Source organism: Mandrillus leucophaeus, unplaced genomic scaffold, assembly GCF_000951045.1.
Source record: "Mandrillus leucophaeus isolate KB7577 unplaced genomic scaffold, Mleu.le_1.0 Scaffold718, whole genome shotgun sequence".
NCBI lineage: Eukaryota > Metazoa > Chordata > Mammalia > Primates > Cercopithecidae > Mandrillus > Mandrillus leucophaeus.
Window position 1 is genome coordinate 206,984 of NW_012107786.1, and position 15,477 is coordinate 222,460.

Sequence of the window (15,477 nt, forward strand, 5' to 3'; positions counted from 1 at the left end):
GTGGTGGCTCACACCTGTAATGCCAGCACTTTGGGAGGCTGAGGTGGGTGAACTGCTTAAGCCCAGCCCAACCTGGGCAACGTGGCAAAACCCCATCTCTACAAAAAATACAAAAATTAGCCAAACATGGCATGCATCTGTAGTCCCAGCTACTCAGGAAGCTGAGGTGGGAGGATCACTTGAGCCTGGGAGGCAGAGTTTGCAGAGAGTCATGATTGTACTACTGCACTCCAGCCTGGGTGATAGAAATAGACTCTGTCTTAACTAATAAAAGAGAGAAATGAGACAAAGGGAAAAGAAGATAGGGTCCAGCAGACAAAATGAGAATGAACAGAAGTTCCTGCAGTCAATGGCCTGAGAAACTGAGGTTCTGAAGGGTAAGTGACTTGGTCAACATAATCCAGCTAGGATTTGCATCTGCCTCTAAACTTCCTGGCAGCAAGAGTTAGCAACTCTGTTGTTTGGGAGAAAGCTGCGTGACTCTTCTTGACCCAAAGATAGACAGAGATGAAACTGCTTCCGTGGGGCCTCATGGGGAGGACACGGCCACGTAGTTATTGACTCCAAGGCAACAAGCTTCACAGGGCAGTTGCTATCAGTGTAGCTGAGTGTACCCTGCCAATGTGCCACTCCTTGCAACCAGCTCTCCAGGGGCCAGAACAGCCCACTGGGGACAGGGTGATGGGGTGTGTGGCTCTCCAGTGGTGTGGCTTATGCCTGGGACCATCTCACAGTGTCTGGGATCTCTGTGAGGCCCCATTCTTTGATTCTTAACTGGGTTTCTGTGGGTGGCTGTGAGGTCAATGTCATGTATTTTCAGGGACCCAGATGGTGTGTGGAGTGTGGAATTGGGCTGGGAAACCACATGCTCAGCCAGCCACTGAGCTGCGGCAGCTGACATCCTTTCGGGGCAAGTGGCAATCCATTTCTTCATCAGCCAGGAAGGGCATTGGTGTTGAGGCTGACACACTCTTATCAAGAACAGTAACTACCATGGTTTCCAGTGTTTTCACGAAACCTCAGGCAGGTGGCCTTCTGGCCACACATCTGCAATTTCATATTGTGGGAGCATTCGTTGTATCCCTGGGGGCTGCGGCTCTCTCAGTTTGCTGTGGCTGAACCAAGAAAGAAGGCATTTCAGATATCTACGGGCACAGACTTCTACGAAGTTATGATGCCATGAAATATTTCGAGGAGATGAGGAAGGCTGGTATCTCTCAGAATGCAAAGTGATTTTAGAATATGAAGAATTTCTTTGGGTTGAATTACTTAGAAGTTTGTCACTGACCTGAACTATTCATGAATATATGAGCTAACAGTTTCTCTTGATAAATAATTAACAAATTCTTTGGATAAAAAAACATGGGGCAAGCTTGAGAACGATGGGGTCCAGACCCCTTGTGCCCCTGCTTCTGGGAGCTCAGGGCCAGACGGTTCTGCAGAATAGTCAGGACCTGCTTCAACCTACACACCTGGGTTGACAGGCCCTCAAGTTCTCCTTTGGCCCATCTGGCCTGGTACATTTTAGAGCAAGTGAGTTCAGGAAGCCCCCTTGGCCTTCCAGTTCTCAGTTCAGTCCCTGCAGGACGGATGCTGGGGGCACTGCAGCTGCTGGAGCAGCAAATGGCGGGGCGGATGGAGGCCTGGGGCTCTGCCTCTGTGGTCAGACAGACAGACAGTCTTCGGTTCAAATCTCTGCTCTACTAGGTACCTTACATCAAACCACTTGATCGCTCTGTGCCTCAGTTTCCTCATTGTAAAATGAGGCCAATACTACTACTCCCCTCACAAAACTGCTTGGCACATAGAAGAGACCCAACAAAGGTTAGCTGTTGTTATGACTATCGAATGTAGCTCCGGGAATGGTAGAGGTGATGGGCTGGGTGGGATGGGAGGAGTTTAAACAGCTTGCTGAACTGGACTCTTCTGAGAGCGGCTAAGCGGGTCCTACATTCTGGCTGTGAGCAGCAGGTGTGGGGGCTCTGAGGATGGTCCCTAGGTTGGCACAGGGACTCACAGGCAAGGGAGGCCGTAACTTTCTGGCCTCAGTCAGAGCTGGGCAGTGTTGAGCTGAGTGAGCCCTCCTCCCCGCAATGCTGGAGCCCTGCTCTCTGCCTGACCCTCTGGCTTCCTAAGCAGTCTGTATGTGAGAAGCCCTTTCTTCAAGTGAAAGCTTCTGAGCTCACTATAAGCATGGGAGCTGAAGTCTCTCTGGGTTCAAATCCTCAGCTGGGGGTTTAAGGCAGGTTACTTCACCTCTCAGAGCCTCAGTTTCCTTATCTGTAAAATGGGGTAATAGTAGCCCCTCTTCATCAATGCTTGGAGGGAATGCCTGGCACAGTAGGGCAGTTACCATCACAGAGAACAGAAAGGCCCCGAGCTATCCTGGATGTGGTGAGAATGGGCCTGGATCCTGCCTGCTCGGCCTTCTCATTCTCTTCTTCACCTAGAGGCTCCCAGAAGGGACTCTGAGCAGCACAGTGTGGCTGACACTAGTCTGGCTCCACCCAACACAGGCTGATTCCTTCCCCTCTCTGGGCCCAGCTTTCCTTGGTACCAAAAGCTGGGTGGGCTTCCTGTCTTTCTTTTCTCCCTGGAGCCTGCTAAAGGTACAGGGGCTGCCACAGGGACAGGGAAGAGCCTTCTTACAGGCCAGCTCTGAACAAGGGGATGAGACTCTGGGCCCCCAGCCGAGGCCTGGGCTGTATGCCGCTTGATCGTGGGCCTGTAGGTCAGACCTGGGTTCCAAGATCAGTTCTGTCCTGTCTCAGCCTTGGTTTCCTAGTCTCTAGAATGAGAGCAACCAGGGCAGGACTCCTGCTTTGCCTGCTCGCCTCTCATGGCCTCCCCAAGGTGCCCACGGAAGGAACTCAGCCAGATTCTGCCGAGGGAGGAAGGCCACTCACCATTGAGTGCTGGGGGTGTGGAAGGAGATCCTAAGGGGGAGGAGTCATCTGAATCCAGGTACCATGTGGCTTCGTCCATGCGGGACCTTCTCCTGGTGATGGGAGGACAAGGAGGGGTGCTTTAGGAATTCCAGAACTTGGGGAAAGCAGATGATGCTGGGTTTGGGGGGCACTCAGGTACTCACCTCCCATTCTGGGCTTCCCCAGGCTTGGGGGAACTGGGACCCCAAGCCCAGCATGCTCGCCGCTCTCCATTGCTTGAGTCCTCCAGACGTCGGGGGGACTGGCGGCCCCATGCCTGGCCTGGCTCTGCAGGCTCCACTACAGGGGAAATCGATGGAATTGGAGATAATCTTTATCCTCCCTCCATCATCAGAGTCAGGCTTCAGGGGTAACCTTTACAGTATGGAGAGGAGGGTGGGCCCTGTACCATTCCCAGGGTGAGCTTTGGGCAAGATAGTTGGGTTTGGGTTTATCACCCCAGGGTGGGGTGGGGCATCTCATCTAGCCCTTCAGCTGACATTTGCTAGTTAGTAATTAGTACAGACAAGGACACCAACTGCCTGGGTTTGATTCTGGCTCTTCCACTTATTAACTGTGTAGCAAGTTACTTTTTTCACTTTTCTCATCCGTAAAACTTAGATTAACAATAAAAATAGTAACCTAATAAAATTATTGCAAGATATTAATATTAGTAAAGCATTTAAAAAAATTAGTAGTACATAGTGTCATACAATTATTTGACTAAAAAAATAAGTACAATTAATGCTGCCTGGGGAGTTCAGAGTTAACAGTCTAGACCTGGGGCAGGGAGCCTGGGGGCAGACGGAAAGAGGGGATAGTGAGTGGGATCCACCTCCAAGGCTAAGGTCTGGAAGAGAATAAGGGGCTGGGATGCGGAGAGGGGCACGAGAGGCGAGGTTTCTTACATTGGATGGCCCGGAACCGGGGGAAGGTGGGCGAATCCCCAGGCCCGACCTCGAAGACGTTTCTCCTCCGGTCGAGGCCGGGTGAGGCCTGCACGGTGATGCGGTGCTTGAAGTCTGCGGTTTAGGTTGGGGGGAGCAGGGTTCAGGTTTGCGATGAAGGAGAGCCAGGACCCCAACCTGCAGGGGCCCAAGGCCGGCTCCCAGGCCGCACAGGAAGCGGCACGGTGGCTATGAGACTGTTGCCAGCCTCACTGCTTTCTTGAGCCGCTGGTTCTGGATAAGGAAAGCTACTCGTCTGCGTCGGAGATGCCAGGCCGCCGGCCCGCCCCGCCCCCTAGACCTTCCCAGAACTTTCGTGAACCCCACCCCTTCCCGGTCGCAGCTACTCCCAGACCGACATGCAAATACTTCCGCCAGAACCCGCCCACAGACAGAAAAAAACACTCCTGGCCCCACCCCTCCCAGCCTTCACCTCTCGGGCCCACCCACAACACCCTAAACCAATCCCAGCGCCCTCAGCCCACAGACTTGGCTCCACCCCCCCACCCTCGCAGCCAATGGCGGGGGATGCCCCGGGGCCCGCCCCTCACCGAGTGGCATGCTGATGCGCTCGCCGCCGTCGCGCGCCCGGAGCTTGCTGCGCTTGAATGTGCCGCGGCGGCGGCGCACGTGCGGTCGCTCCCGGTCCACCTGCTGCAGCAGGAGCGTCAGCTCGCGCTCGAACACTTCTAGCTCCCACTGGGCCAGCAGGTGCTCGCGCCGCCGCAGCTGCTCCGCCTGTGACCTCTGCTCGCGCGCTGCTCGCGTCAGCTCCTCTTCGCGGCTCAGTAGTTCCTGCGCCCGAGACAGCGAAGGAGAAGAGGTCAGCCTGGCACCTGGCACCGATCCCGGCGGCGCCCGCCCCGACTCTGCCCCAGGAAGATCAGGGAGACACTCCTTCCAACGCTGGGTCCCCTGATTCCTCGCACCTTTTCCTTGGCTCGCAGCTCGTCGAAAAGACCCTGGATCTCGCGCTTCCAGCCTTCCTGCATGGAATGGAAGGAGTCCCGCGGCATTTCCCGTAGGACCTGTGCCTCCAGCGCCTCCAACTGCTGCAGGATGGAGGCGAAGTCGGGCCTGCGGTGAGGGTCCTGCGCCCAGCAGTCTAGGGGCACGGCGTGCAGCGGGGACACAATAAGAAGGGGTCTGTGGGTGGATATGTCCTAGACCAGGGAGCTCTGCCCCTCACCTGCTCCCCCCGCCCCGTCCTCTTACCTGCCATAAGCTGTGCGAAGGGCTCGGGGCAGGTGGATGGGATGGGCAGTGTGAGCTTGTTAACAGCTACGCCATAGGCCACAGCAAGGCAGTCAATGCCACGGTACGGCACCTCCCCGGTCAGCAGTTCCCACAGCAGCACCCCAAAACTGTGGGCGAGACAACAGGTCTGTGTTCCCTTTCCTCTCCCAACCCATACCCCCTTACTGCCACTTCACCCAAAAGCAACTAGGAGCTAAGTGGTTTGGATCCCTGTCCCTGGACTTGGCCCAGCCCTAGACTTAGGCAGCCACCTCTGCCCTCTGCAGCCCCTGTCCAGCCCCACCGAGGGCCGCACCTCCAGACGTCACTGCCCTTAGAGAAGGTGGAGGCCTTGATAACCTCAGGAGCCATCCAGGCGTAGGTGCCCGCGGCACTCATTTGTGTGGTTTTGTGCCACTCTCGGGCCAGACCAAAGTCGGTGATCTTCAGGGTCTTGTGCTCCATGTCGTCACCCTCAATGGGCTGCAGCAGCAAAACTAGAGAAGAGGGGCTAGGTTGTGGATGCTCCAGGATCAGGTGGTGGGGACAGGGTAAGAGCTGGGAGCAAACTCATCTGATGGACATCCTGGCTGGGTCCTGGGGGCACAGAGGTGACTTGGTCTAGATCTTGAGGACCTACTTGAAGTCAGACATTCCTTTTTTTTTTTTTTTTTTGAGATGGAGTTTCGCTCTTGTTGCCCAGGCTGAGTGCAGTGGCACCATCTTGGCTCACTGCAACCTCCACTTCCCGGGTTCAAGCGATTCTCCCGCCTCAGCCTCCCGAGTAGTGGGATTACAGGCATGTGCCACCATGCCCGGCTAATTTTGTATTTTTAGTAGAGACAGGATTTCTCCATGTTGATCAGGCTGGTCTCGATCTCCCAACCTCAGGTGATCTGCCCGCCTCGCCTCCCAAAGTGCTAGGATTACAGGCGTGAGCCACCGCACCTGGTCGACGACAGACGTTTCACACTCAGCCCTAGCACTCAAAACCACTTATGAGCTAGATAATATTTTTCACGTTTCACAGATGAGGAAACCAAGCAGGGAAATGACTTGGCAGAGGTCATACAACAAATACAGCAGAGATTACAACCTGGTCTGTGTGGCCCTGAAACCAGTGTTCTAGCTTTTCCCTAAGACTACACTGAAACAAAATTGGCAAGGTAGCAACTCTGGGCTTTTTTTTGAGACGGAGTCTCGCTCTGTCACCCAGGCTGGAGTGCAGTGGTGTGATCTCCGCTCACTGCAAGCTCCGCCTCCCGGGTTCATGACATTTTCCTGCCTCACCTTGCGAGTAGCTGGGACTATAGGTGCCTGCCACCCACCGCGCCCGGCTAATTTTTTGTATTTTTAGCAGAGATGGGGTTTCACCATGTTAGCCAGAACGGTCTTGATTTCCTGACCTTGTCATCCATCTGCCTTGGCCTTCCAAAGTGCTGGGATTACAGATGTGAGCCACCGCGCCTGGCCTGGGCATTTATGGCTTTGATTTCAAGAGAGATCTGTGAGTGTCCTGTCACTTTGTTGAGGCAGGAGCGTGAATGAGAACCCCCCTTGGAGTGGGGAGCAAGAGGGAAGTTCTTGGTGAGAAAAGAAGCCCAGCAGGTACCACAGGCCCCTAGTGCCCACATCACACTGTGGCAAGTGCAGCCACTTCCAAGGCAAAGATTCCAAAAGATACCTACCGATGCAGCTGGAAGGGAAGAGAAAGGGTGGGGTCCAAGAAAGTGATGGTTCTTGGCCACACAGGAGGAGCTTGGGGTAAATGTAGGCGTGGATGGTCAGACGTGGCACGGGCTTGTGGCTTTAACCCAAATGGGGCCACCGTACTTGGTACAAACAGGAGAAGCAGCAACTTGCAAATCTCTCACCAGGAGAGGAATGACTCAAGTGAGAGAAGTTTTTGAGGAATAAAAAGAGGACAAAGTCATAGAGTCAGGAAGGGTCTGAAGGCCCCTCTATTTGCTGGTTACAGCCAACTGCACTGTGGAAGAGAAGCGATATCAGGTCAACCATGTTTCTGGACCCGTGTCAGGGCACACCTCTCAGCTCTCCTGCCCCATGTGACACGACTGTCATGGGGGCAGCATAGGGCACAGGGTGGAGCAGATGGGAAGGGCACCTCATACAGCCTAGTGAGTCAGGGAGGACTTCCCAGAGGAGGTGGCAGAACCAAGGTGCTCATTTTTCAGGGCTTAAAGCCACAAGCCCTGATCCTGCTGCTGGCCAGCCCACCTGGGCCTTGAGGAGGCATCTCGCACTGCTGCCAGCCATCCCCGCTGCCCCACTGTCCTCAGCCCCCACAGCCCCTGGCTGCTTGGCTGTTTCTGCGTCCTCCACCTTCAGCCATTTCAGCGCTGGTGCTCCTCAGAGCATGGCCTCTCCTCAACCTCTGCCCACGGCCCCTGGCTGACTCAGCCTCTTCCAGGTACCAGCTCCCTCTCCCTACTGGCATCTTCCACATTTGCAACTCCAGGCCAGACAAATTGGTTCAGCTACCCCTCAGCAGCTCTACCTAATGTCCAGGTGCCCTCCATGACCACCTTTACTATCCCGGCATGCCCAGTAGATTTTCCTGCAACTTTTCCTAATCCAGAGAATGGTCTCAAAATCCACCTACTCCTCTGAGCCAGACCCTGGAGCCAAATCCTGAACACTTCATCAAGCCGAAGATGACAACAAAACCCTCCTCAGACGGCTGTCACGAGCACGAAACAAGACCACCCTTTTAAAGCTTTTGCATGGGGGCTGCCACCTGACAGAAGCATCCTAAAGACCAGTTGTCCTAAAGCTCATATCGTATCTCCACCCTCCTCTCTCTCCTCTGTCACTCCTTACTGCCAGCTTCACAATAGCCTCCAGTCTGGCTGCTGGAGGCTGGGGACCTGACCATTTAGCAAGCCCCGCACAAGCTCATTCCAAAGGGGAAACGCAGCAGGCTGGGGCAGTGGGTGGAGTGGAAATGGGCACTTCCCCTGGTGCCAGGGCCCAACTCCCCCTTTGAAGACCAACACTTGCTGCTGCTTGGCCCGGTCTCCAGCCACTTGTGGCATCCGAGACTGGCAAAGTGCTGTTCCAGTATCTCAGGCCGAGTAGCCACTCTCCACCTTTTTCAGGTGGGGAATCTGAGGCCCAGAGAGGGGCAGCAACTCACCCAAAGTTTCGGGACTTCTTTGTGCTTGTGGCCTTTCTGCTACCTCCCCGCTCCCGGCTCTGCCAGCTAAGCCCCATCCTCTGCTTTCTCTCCAAGCTGCCTCTCTGTGCTTACATTGTCCCAACTCCAGCTGCTGTTCCGGTGTCTGATGTAGACCCCAGGCATGGGAGGTCAGGGGTCACCCAGAGGAGAATGGGCCAGAGACCCTGAAGCTAGGGGAAGCTCTCAGTGCCCCTTTAGGGCTCCCTGGCCTCTGACAGGGACCTGGCCACCAGCTCCCTCCCTAGGCTGGCCTCTGTGGGGCTTGGGAGTGGCCTGGGCAGCTCACGCCTCTTCCTCTTCCCTCCTGTGGTCCCTACTTCTCCTTTCTGGGAGGCCTGGGCCAGGTCTCCCACTTGGGAGGGGGAGTCCTTTTGGGGAGAACTGGGGGAGGTCAGGCCCAGGCCGAGCTGGCTGGTCAGTCCTGTGACTCGTGGGCCTGGAGAATTCCCCCTCCTCTCCCCGCCAGGCTTCCTCACAAGGCCCCCATTGTCCAGGAAAATCATGCCATTGTTTCCTGCCTGTGCCCCCCCAAGCCCAGGGACTCCCCCCACCCCAATCCCGCAGACAGCAACTTGGGCCTAAGACTGGGGTCTCCGAGGTTAAATGCCAGGCTCAGGCAGGCTGAGGGCACCTTGCCTTCCCTTTACCACCAACTCCCAGACTCTGAGAGGGAAGCAGGGGAACTAGAGGGGAGTGGGGCAGCAGTTCCAGGCTCCTTCCTCCCGCAAGCCCTCCACCCCCAGCTCTTTCCTCCCCTGCAGGCAGCTGGGCTAGGGAGGGAGCAGGGGCTGGAGCAGGGACAGGAAGCCGGCTCAGGGCAGCAGGAAACGCAGGAAGCAGTGGGGAGGGTGGGGAGCAGGGGCCTGGGCTATTGTTCCATTTTTTCTGGAAAGAAAACGGAGGAAAAACAGAAGATGGGAGTCCCCTCCCCCTGCGCCTTCGGGGAATCCCCCTCAGATTGGGGCAGGTAGTGGGGGTCCCTAGATAGAGCCCAGGGTTGAGCCTGAGAGGTGGGAACTGCACCTTACTAGGGATGAGAAGAGTGGGTGAGGTGGTTGGCAGGCCTCCCCTGGCTCCTCCAGCCCTGGCAAGAACTTGGATATCTGCGGCTCAGCACTCTGTTTCCTGCAAGCCCCTTGTCCATGGTCAGCCCAGGCCAGGAGGCTCAAAATATCCACATGGACCCCCCTCTAAGAATGTCTCATGCTTTTCCAGTGACCCCACTGAGCCTGGCCCCTCCTGCATTTCCTACTGCTGCTCTCCAGCCTGCACCCTGGGCTCTAGGAGGCCCCTGCTCCTGGTCCCTGCTGTGTGCTAGGTCCTGCTTCCATGCCTTCGCTCTCTAAATGCTGCGCGCACCAGGAAGCCCTCTGAAGCTACCACTTGCTTCTCTTGGGCCGTGATGGAAAGCGTGTTGGGGGCTTAAAATGGTGGGAGATGGAGTCTCCCTTAGCCCAGCACTCCCACCCCAAGCACTGATTGCAGGCTAGGCCCTCTTGGTGATCCAGCCCTCAAATGTCCATCTCCACGGCTGAAGACCCGCTGCGGGTTGGGGATCGCAGGTCAGGCTTGCCCAGGCTGTTGAGCTGTTTCACTCTCCCTTTTTACAGAGTCTGAAATTGAGGCTCCGAGTTGGAGTAACGAGCTAGAGGTCATGCAGCCAGGGAGGGCTAGGCCAGAATTCCAGCCCTGGCCTTGGCCTTGACTGCCAAGGAGGGCTTCCCCCTCTGAGATATCTGTTCTGGAGGAGCTACCCATGATGACAGGAGAGAACAGAGCACCAACTCCATGCATATGAATTTAGGGGAGGAGAAGATGGGGAGCGCGAGCTTCCAGAGGACTTCCTTGAGGTGGGAGCCAGAGCTGGGCAGGATGCTTATGGCCCACCTGAGAAATCCCAATTTCTTAACTTGTCCAAACCTCAGCTGCAGGCTGGAGTCAAGGACTTCTGAGGCTGGGACAGGAAGACTCTTCTGGGTGCCTGGAGCTCTGTTTGGGGGCTAGCTTGAGCCCATGGGCACCTGGTCAGCTGGGACCCCCTAGGGCGAGTGCTCCTACCTGCAGCAGACCCTAAGCTAGGCTCAGTGGAAGGTTGGGAGCAGGTGTGTGCCAGAGCCATGCCACCCGCAACCATGCCGCCAGAAACTCACTGTTGTTGGACTTGAGGTCGCGGTGGATGACGGGCACCAGGGCCTCGCAGTGCAGGTAGTGCATCCCACGGGCAATCTGCACAGCCCAGTTAACCAGCACATGGGGAGGCACGCGCCGCCCTGCCAGAGCTCGGCTGAGGGGTCCACCAGCTGCATACTCCATCACCAGGCACAGGTTGGGCTCCTCCAGGCACACAGCCTTGAGGGCAATGATGTTGGGGTGTGCTAGCATGGCGAAGAGCCGGGCCTCCTGGCGAACACTCTCAGCTGTCACACTGATGTCCTCATCGGGGTCCTGGCGAGCTGCCTTCACAGCCACCAGCTCACCTCGCCAGCTGCCCCGGTACACCCTCCCTAGGCTGGCCTCTGTGGGGCTTGGGAGTGGCCTGGGCAGCTCACGCCTCTTCCTCTTCCCTCCTGTGGTCCCTACTTCTCCTTTCTGGGAGGCCTGGGCCAGGTCTCCCACTTGGGAGGGGGAGTCCTTTTGGGGAGAACTGGGGGAGGTCAGGCCCAGGCCGAGCTGGCTGGTCAGTCCTGTGACTCGTGGGCCTGGAGAATTCCCCCTCCTCTCCCCGCCAGGCTTCCTCACAAGGCCCCCATTGTCCAGGAAAATCATGCCATTGTTTCCTGCCTGTGCCCCCCCAAGCCCAGGGACTCCCCCCACCCCAATCCCGCAGACAGCAACTTGGGCCTAAGACTGGGGTCTCCGAGGTTAAATGCCAGGCTCAGGGAGGCTGAGGGCACCTTGCCTGCCCTTTACCACCAACTCCCAGACTCTGAGAGGGAAGCAGGGGAACTAGAGGGGAGTGGGGCAGCAGTTCCAGGCTCCTTCCTCCCGCAAGCCCTCCACCCCCAGCTCTTTCCTCCCCTGCAGGCAGCTGGGCTAGGGAGGGAGCAGGGGCTGGAGCAGGGACAGGAAGCCGGCTCAGGGCAGCAGGAAACGCAGGAAGCAGTGGGGAGGGTGGGGAGCAGGGGCCTGGGCTATTGTTCCATTTTTTCTGGAAAGAAAACGGAGGAAAAACAGAAGATGGGAGTCCCCTCCCCCTGCGCCTTCGGGGAATCCCCCTCAGATTGGGGCAGGTAGTGGGGGTCCCTAGATAGAGCCCAGGGTTGAGCCTGAGAGGTGGGAACTGCACCTTACTAGGGATGAGAAGAGTGGGTGAGGTGGTTGGCAGGCCTCCCCTGGCTCCTCCAGCCCTGGCAAGAACTTGGATATCTGCGGCTCAGCACTCTGTTTCCTGCAAGCCCCTTGTCCATGGTCAGCCCAGGCCAGGAGGCTCAAAATATCCACATGGACCCCCCTCTAAGAATGTCTCATGCTTTTCCAGTGACCCCACTGAGCCTGGCCCCTCCTGCATTTCCTACTGCTGCTCTCCAGCCTGCACCCTGGGCTCTAGGAGGCCCCTGCTCCTGGTCCCTGCTGTGTGCTAGGTCCTGCTTCCATGCCTTCGCTCTCTAAATGCTGCGCGCACCAGGAAGCCCTCTGAAGCTACCACTTGCTTCTCTTGGGCCGTGATGGAAAGCGTGTTGGGGGCTTAAAATGGTGGGAGATGGAGTCTCCCTTAGCCCAGCACTCCCACCCCAAGCACTGATTGCAGGCTAGGCCCTCTTGGTGATCCAGCCCTCAAATGTCCATCTCCACGGCTGAAGACCCGCTGCGGGTTGGGGATCGCAGGTCAGGCTTGCCCAGGCTGTTGAGCTGTTTCACTCTCCCTTTTTACAGAGTCTGAAATTGAGGCTCCGAGTTGGAGTAACGAGCTAGAGGTCATGCAGCCAGGGAGGGCTAGGCCAGAATTCCAGCCCTGGCCTTGGCCTTGACTGCCAAGGAGGGCTTCCCCCTCTGAGATATCTGTTCTGGAGGAGCTACCCATGATGACAGGAGAGAACAGAGCACCAACTCCATGCATATGAATTTAGGGGAGGAGAAGATGGGGAGCGCGAGCTTCCAGAGGACTTCCTTGAGGTGGGAGCCAGAGCTGGGCAGGATGCTTATGGCCCACCTGAGAAATCCCAATTTCTTAACTTGTCCAAACCTCAGCTGCAGGCTGGAGTCAAGGACTTCTGAGGCTGGGACAGGAAGACTCTTCTGGGTGCCTGGAGCTCTGTTTGGGGGCTAGCTTGAGCCCATGGGCACCTGGTCAGCTGGGACCCCCTAGGGCGAGTGCTCCTACCTGCAGCAGACCCTAAGCTAGGCTCAGTGGAAGGTTGGGAGCAGGTGTGTGCCAGAGCCATGCCACCCGCAACCATGCCGCCAGAAACTCACTGTTGTTGGACTTGAGGTCGCGGTGGATGACGGGCACCAGGGCCTCGCAGTGCAGGTAGTGCATCCCACGGGCAATCTGCACAGCCCAGTTAACCAGCACATGGGGAGGCACGCGCCGCCCTGCCAGAGCTCGGCTGAGGGGTCCACCAGCTGCATACTCCATCACCAGGCACAGGTTGGGCTCCTCCAGGCACACAGCCTTGAGGGCAATGATGTTGGGGTGTGCTAGCATGGCGAAGAGCCGGGCCTCCTGGCGAACACTCTCAGCTGTCACACTGATGTCCTCATCGGGGTCCTGGCGAGCTGCCTTCACAGCCACCAGCTCACCTCGCCAGCTGCCCCGGTACACCTTGCCGAAGCCTCCAATGCCGATCACCTCCTCCAGCCGCAGCTCCTGGAAGCTGGCCACCTCGCAGGGGGGCGGGCCGCCACCCCGAGACACATAGTTGGATGGGAAGATGCCCACCTGGCCACCCACCTGGCCTGCCCACCAGCCCTCGTCTCCTGAGATGGCTGCGTCCCGGGACAGCACCTCCACACGGTCACCCTTCCTCAGGGCCAGCTCGTCCTGCCCACTGGGCTCGTAGTCGAACAGGGCTGTCCACACCGGGTTGGCATAACCCGCTGCCTTTGGAGACCCCTCAGGCCGGCCTCCTCCACTGCCCCCACCACCCCCGCTGCCACTGCCATTCCATGACCCTAGAGGGCTCTTGAGGAAGAGGCTCTTCAAGGGCTCCATGGCCGGGAGCCGGCGCTGGGATGTGTGGAGGACCTTCTCTGGGTGCCCGTGGTCCCCACCCCCGCTGGCTGCCGAGGCCCTAGTCCCGGAACCTGGGCATCCGGGCCCTGTCCCTCAGCCCCAGACCCACGCCTCTCTGGGGAGCCAGGAGTGTCGCCTCCCGGCCCCCCGCATCTCGGGCTTCTGGAGGAGGGCACCCAGGGCAGTGTGGTCAGGCCGGGGGGGTGGGGCCCCGGGGCCTCCGACGCCTCACCATGGCTAGCTTGGAGGGGCCCGAGCTTCCCTCGGTCCTGGAGCAGTCCTGGGAGCCTGGCTCTGGCCCCCGCCAAGCCTAAGGTGGGGCCTCCAGGGGCAGCGCCTGAACTCCGGTTGGGTCTTTTTGCGCGGGGGTGGAGGGAGCGTCCACAGTTGGGCCCAGACTGCCTGTTCCTGGCCCCGGCTCCTTTGGTCCCGACGGCTCCGACCCCGCTCCCTTCTTCCTCCTCCCTTTGTACTTTGGCCTCGGGGGCGGGAGGCAGAGGTGGAGGGTGGAGTTTCACTTTTTTCCGCTCTTCTCCCTCCTGCAGGAAACAGCATCAGATGACGCGGGCGGCCTGCACCGCTCCCCTCCCAGAGGCTCCAGCAGGGGAGTTCCCGGGTAGGCGGGCCAGGAGAGGCAGAGGAGGGAAAGGGCAGAACCAGATTCCCCATCACAGCAGGCTTTGAGATATAGAAAGAAAAGCCTCCAGCTGCGTGCTCTGCTGGCCAAGGTGCAGGTTGGTCTCTGCTAAGGATGGGCCATCTCTGTCCTCTGCATCCGCACTGGCGTCAGCAAAACGGGGTTACAGAACCACATTTGGGAAGGGGGTGAACCCAAGTCTGGTCTTGGCTGCGAAGTTGTGGGACTGTGCGATCCATCCATTCTGAGCCTCATTATTTTCTTTCTTTCTTTCTTTTTTCTTTTGTTGAGACGGAGTCCTTTCTCTGTCACCCAGGCTGGTATGCAATGGCGCAGTCTAAGCTCACTGCAACCTCTGCCTCCCGGGTTCAAGCGATTCTCCTGCCTCAGCCTCCGGAGTAGCTGGGACTACCGGCGCGTGGCACCACGGCTGGCTAATTTTTGTATTTTTGGTAGAGACGGGTTTCACCACGTTGACCATGCTGGTCTCAAACCCCTGACCTCGTGATCCGCCCGCCTCGACCTCCCAAAGTGCTGGGATTACAGGCGTGAGCCACCGCGCCCGGCCATTCTTTTCATATATGATATGAGAACAAGAAAGCTCTGCCTCGCAGAGCTAGTGGGATGGGGTGGGGAAGACTGGAGGACAGACGGAACTGGCTGCACCTCAAGCTCTTGGAGTGGATTGTCTAAGGTTCTCCTCTTCTCCTCACCTGGGAAACAATCCGCTTCTTCATATCCCTTCCCCATTAGCAGAATCCTGAGACTTGTCCAGAACTTTGCCCACGATTGGATTCAGAATACCTGAGTCGCCCTCACAACCTCTGGATAGGGCTGCCCCAATTGCTTTAAGCCTGTCACTTTAAGAAAGACGACGCTATCCTTTTTCGACTAGTCCTGCCTGTTCCGGAAGGTTGTTCTCTACACCCTAGGTCTGAGCTCTGACCCGGAAGTAGACGCCGCTGGGAGACGAGAAACGATCAGGACGTAGGAGGTCCAGCATTAAAGGGGGCGGACCGAGAGGGGCGTGCTTCGGTAGTGCAGAACACTCGCTGCAACTAGGGGATTCCACGCCTCCATCTTTTCCCCGTCTCCTGTAACTCATTGGAAGAGCTGTGCGCCAATTACTTTGCCGTTACCCAATGGCTACTCAACTGTCTCTTTGGTTCCGCCCAGTCGTCTACCCTGGGTTGGCGACGCCTGGGTCTACGCATGCGCCCAGTCGCTTTTACGCATGAACTTGCTTTAGTTCTGGACTCTGCGCACGCCCAAATGGCACCCGTCGCGTCCTACCGCGCCACCACCTCTCTGCGCTTGCGCATTCATGCCGTCAAGTTTTCCTTTTCCGGGTCCCAATT

The 15,477-nt window shown here is 57.5% G+C and overlaps 1 protein-coding gene across 1 annotated transcript in view; it reads right to left on the reverse strand.

The window, feature by feature from the left end:
- The window catches only part of MAP3K11 (mitogen-activated protein kinase kinase kinase 11), a 20,693-nt gene extending 5,310 nt beyond the window's left edge, over positions 1-15,383 (reverse strand). Inside the window, exons 1-8 of the mRNA XM_011965184.1 lie at positions 12,723-15,383; positions 5,427-5,607; positions 5,090-5,238; positions 4,804-4,979; positions 4,426-4,669; positions 3,836-3,949; positions 3,092-3,227; positions 2,907-2,998 (exon numbers count right to left, since the gene is read on the reverse strand). Of these exons, the coding sequence (XP_011820574.1) occupies positions 2,907-2,998; positions 3,092-3,227; positions 3,836-3,949; positions 4,426-4,669; positions 4,804-4,979; positions 5,090-5,238; positions 5,427-5,607; positions 12,723-13,461 (1,831 nt within the window). The 5' untranslated portion in view covers positions 13,462-15,383. The remainder of the gene's footprint in view (positions 1-2,906; positions 2,999-3,091; positions 3,228-3,835; positions 3,950-4,425; positions 4,670-4,803; positions 4,980-5,089; positions 5,239-5,426; positions 5,608-12,722) is intronic.
- Between the last annotated feature and the right edge of the window lie 94 nt (positions 15,384-15,477).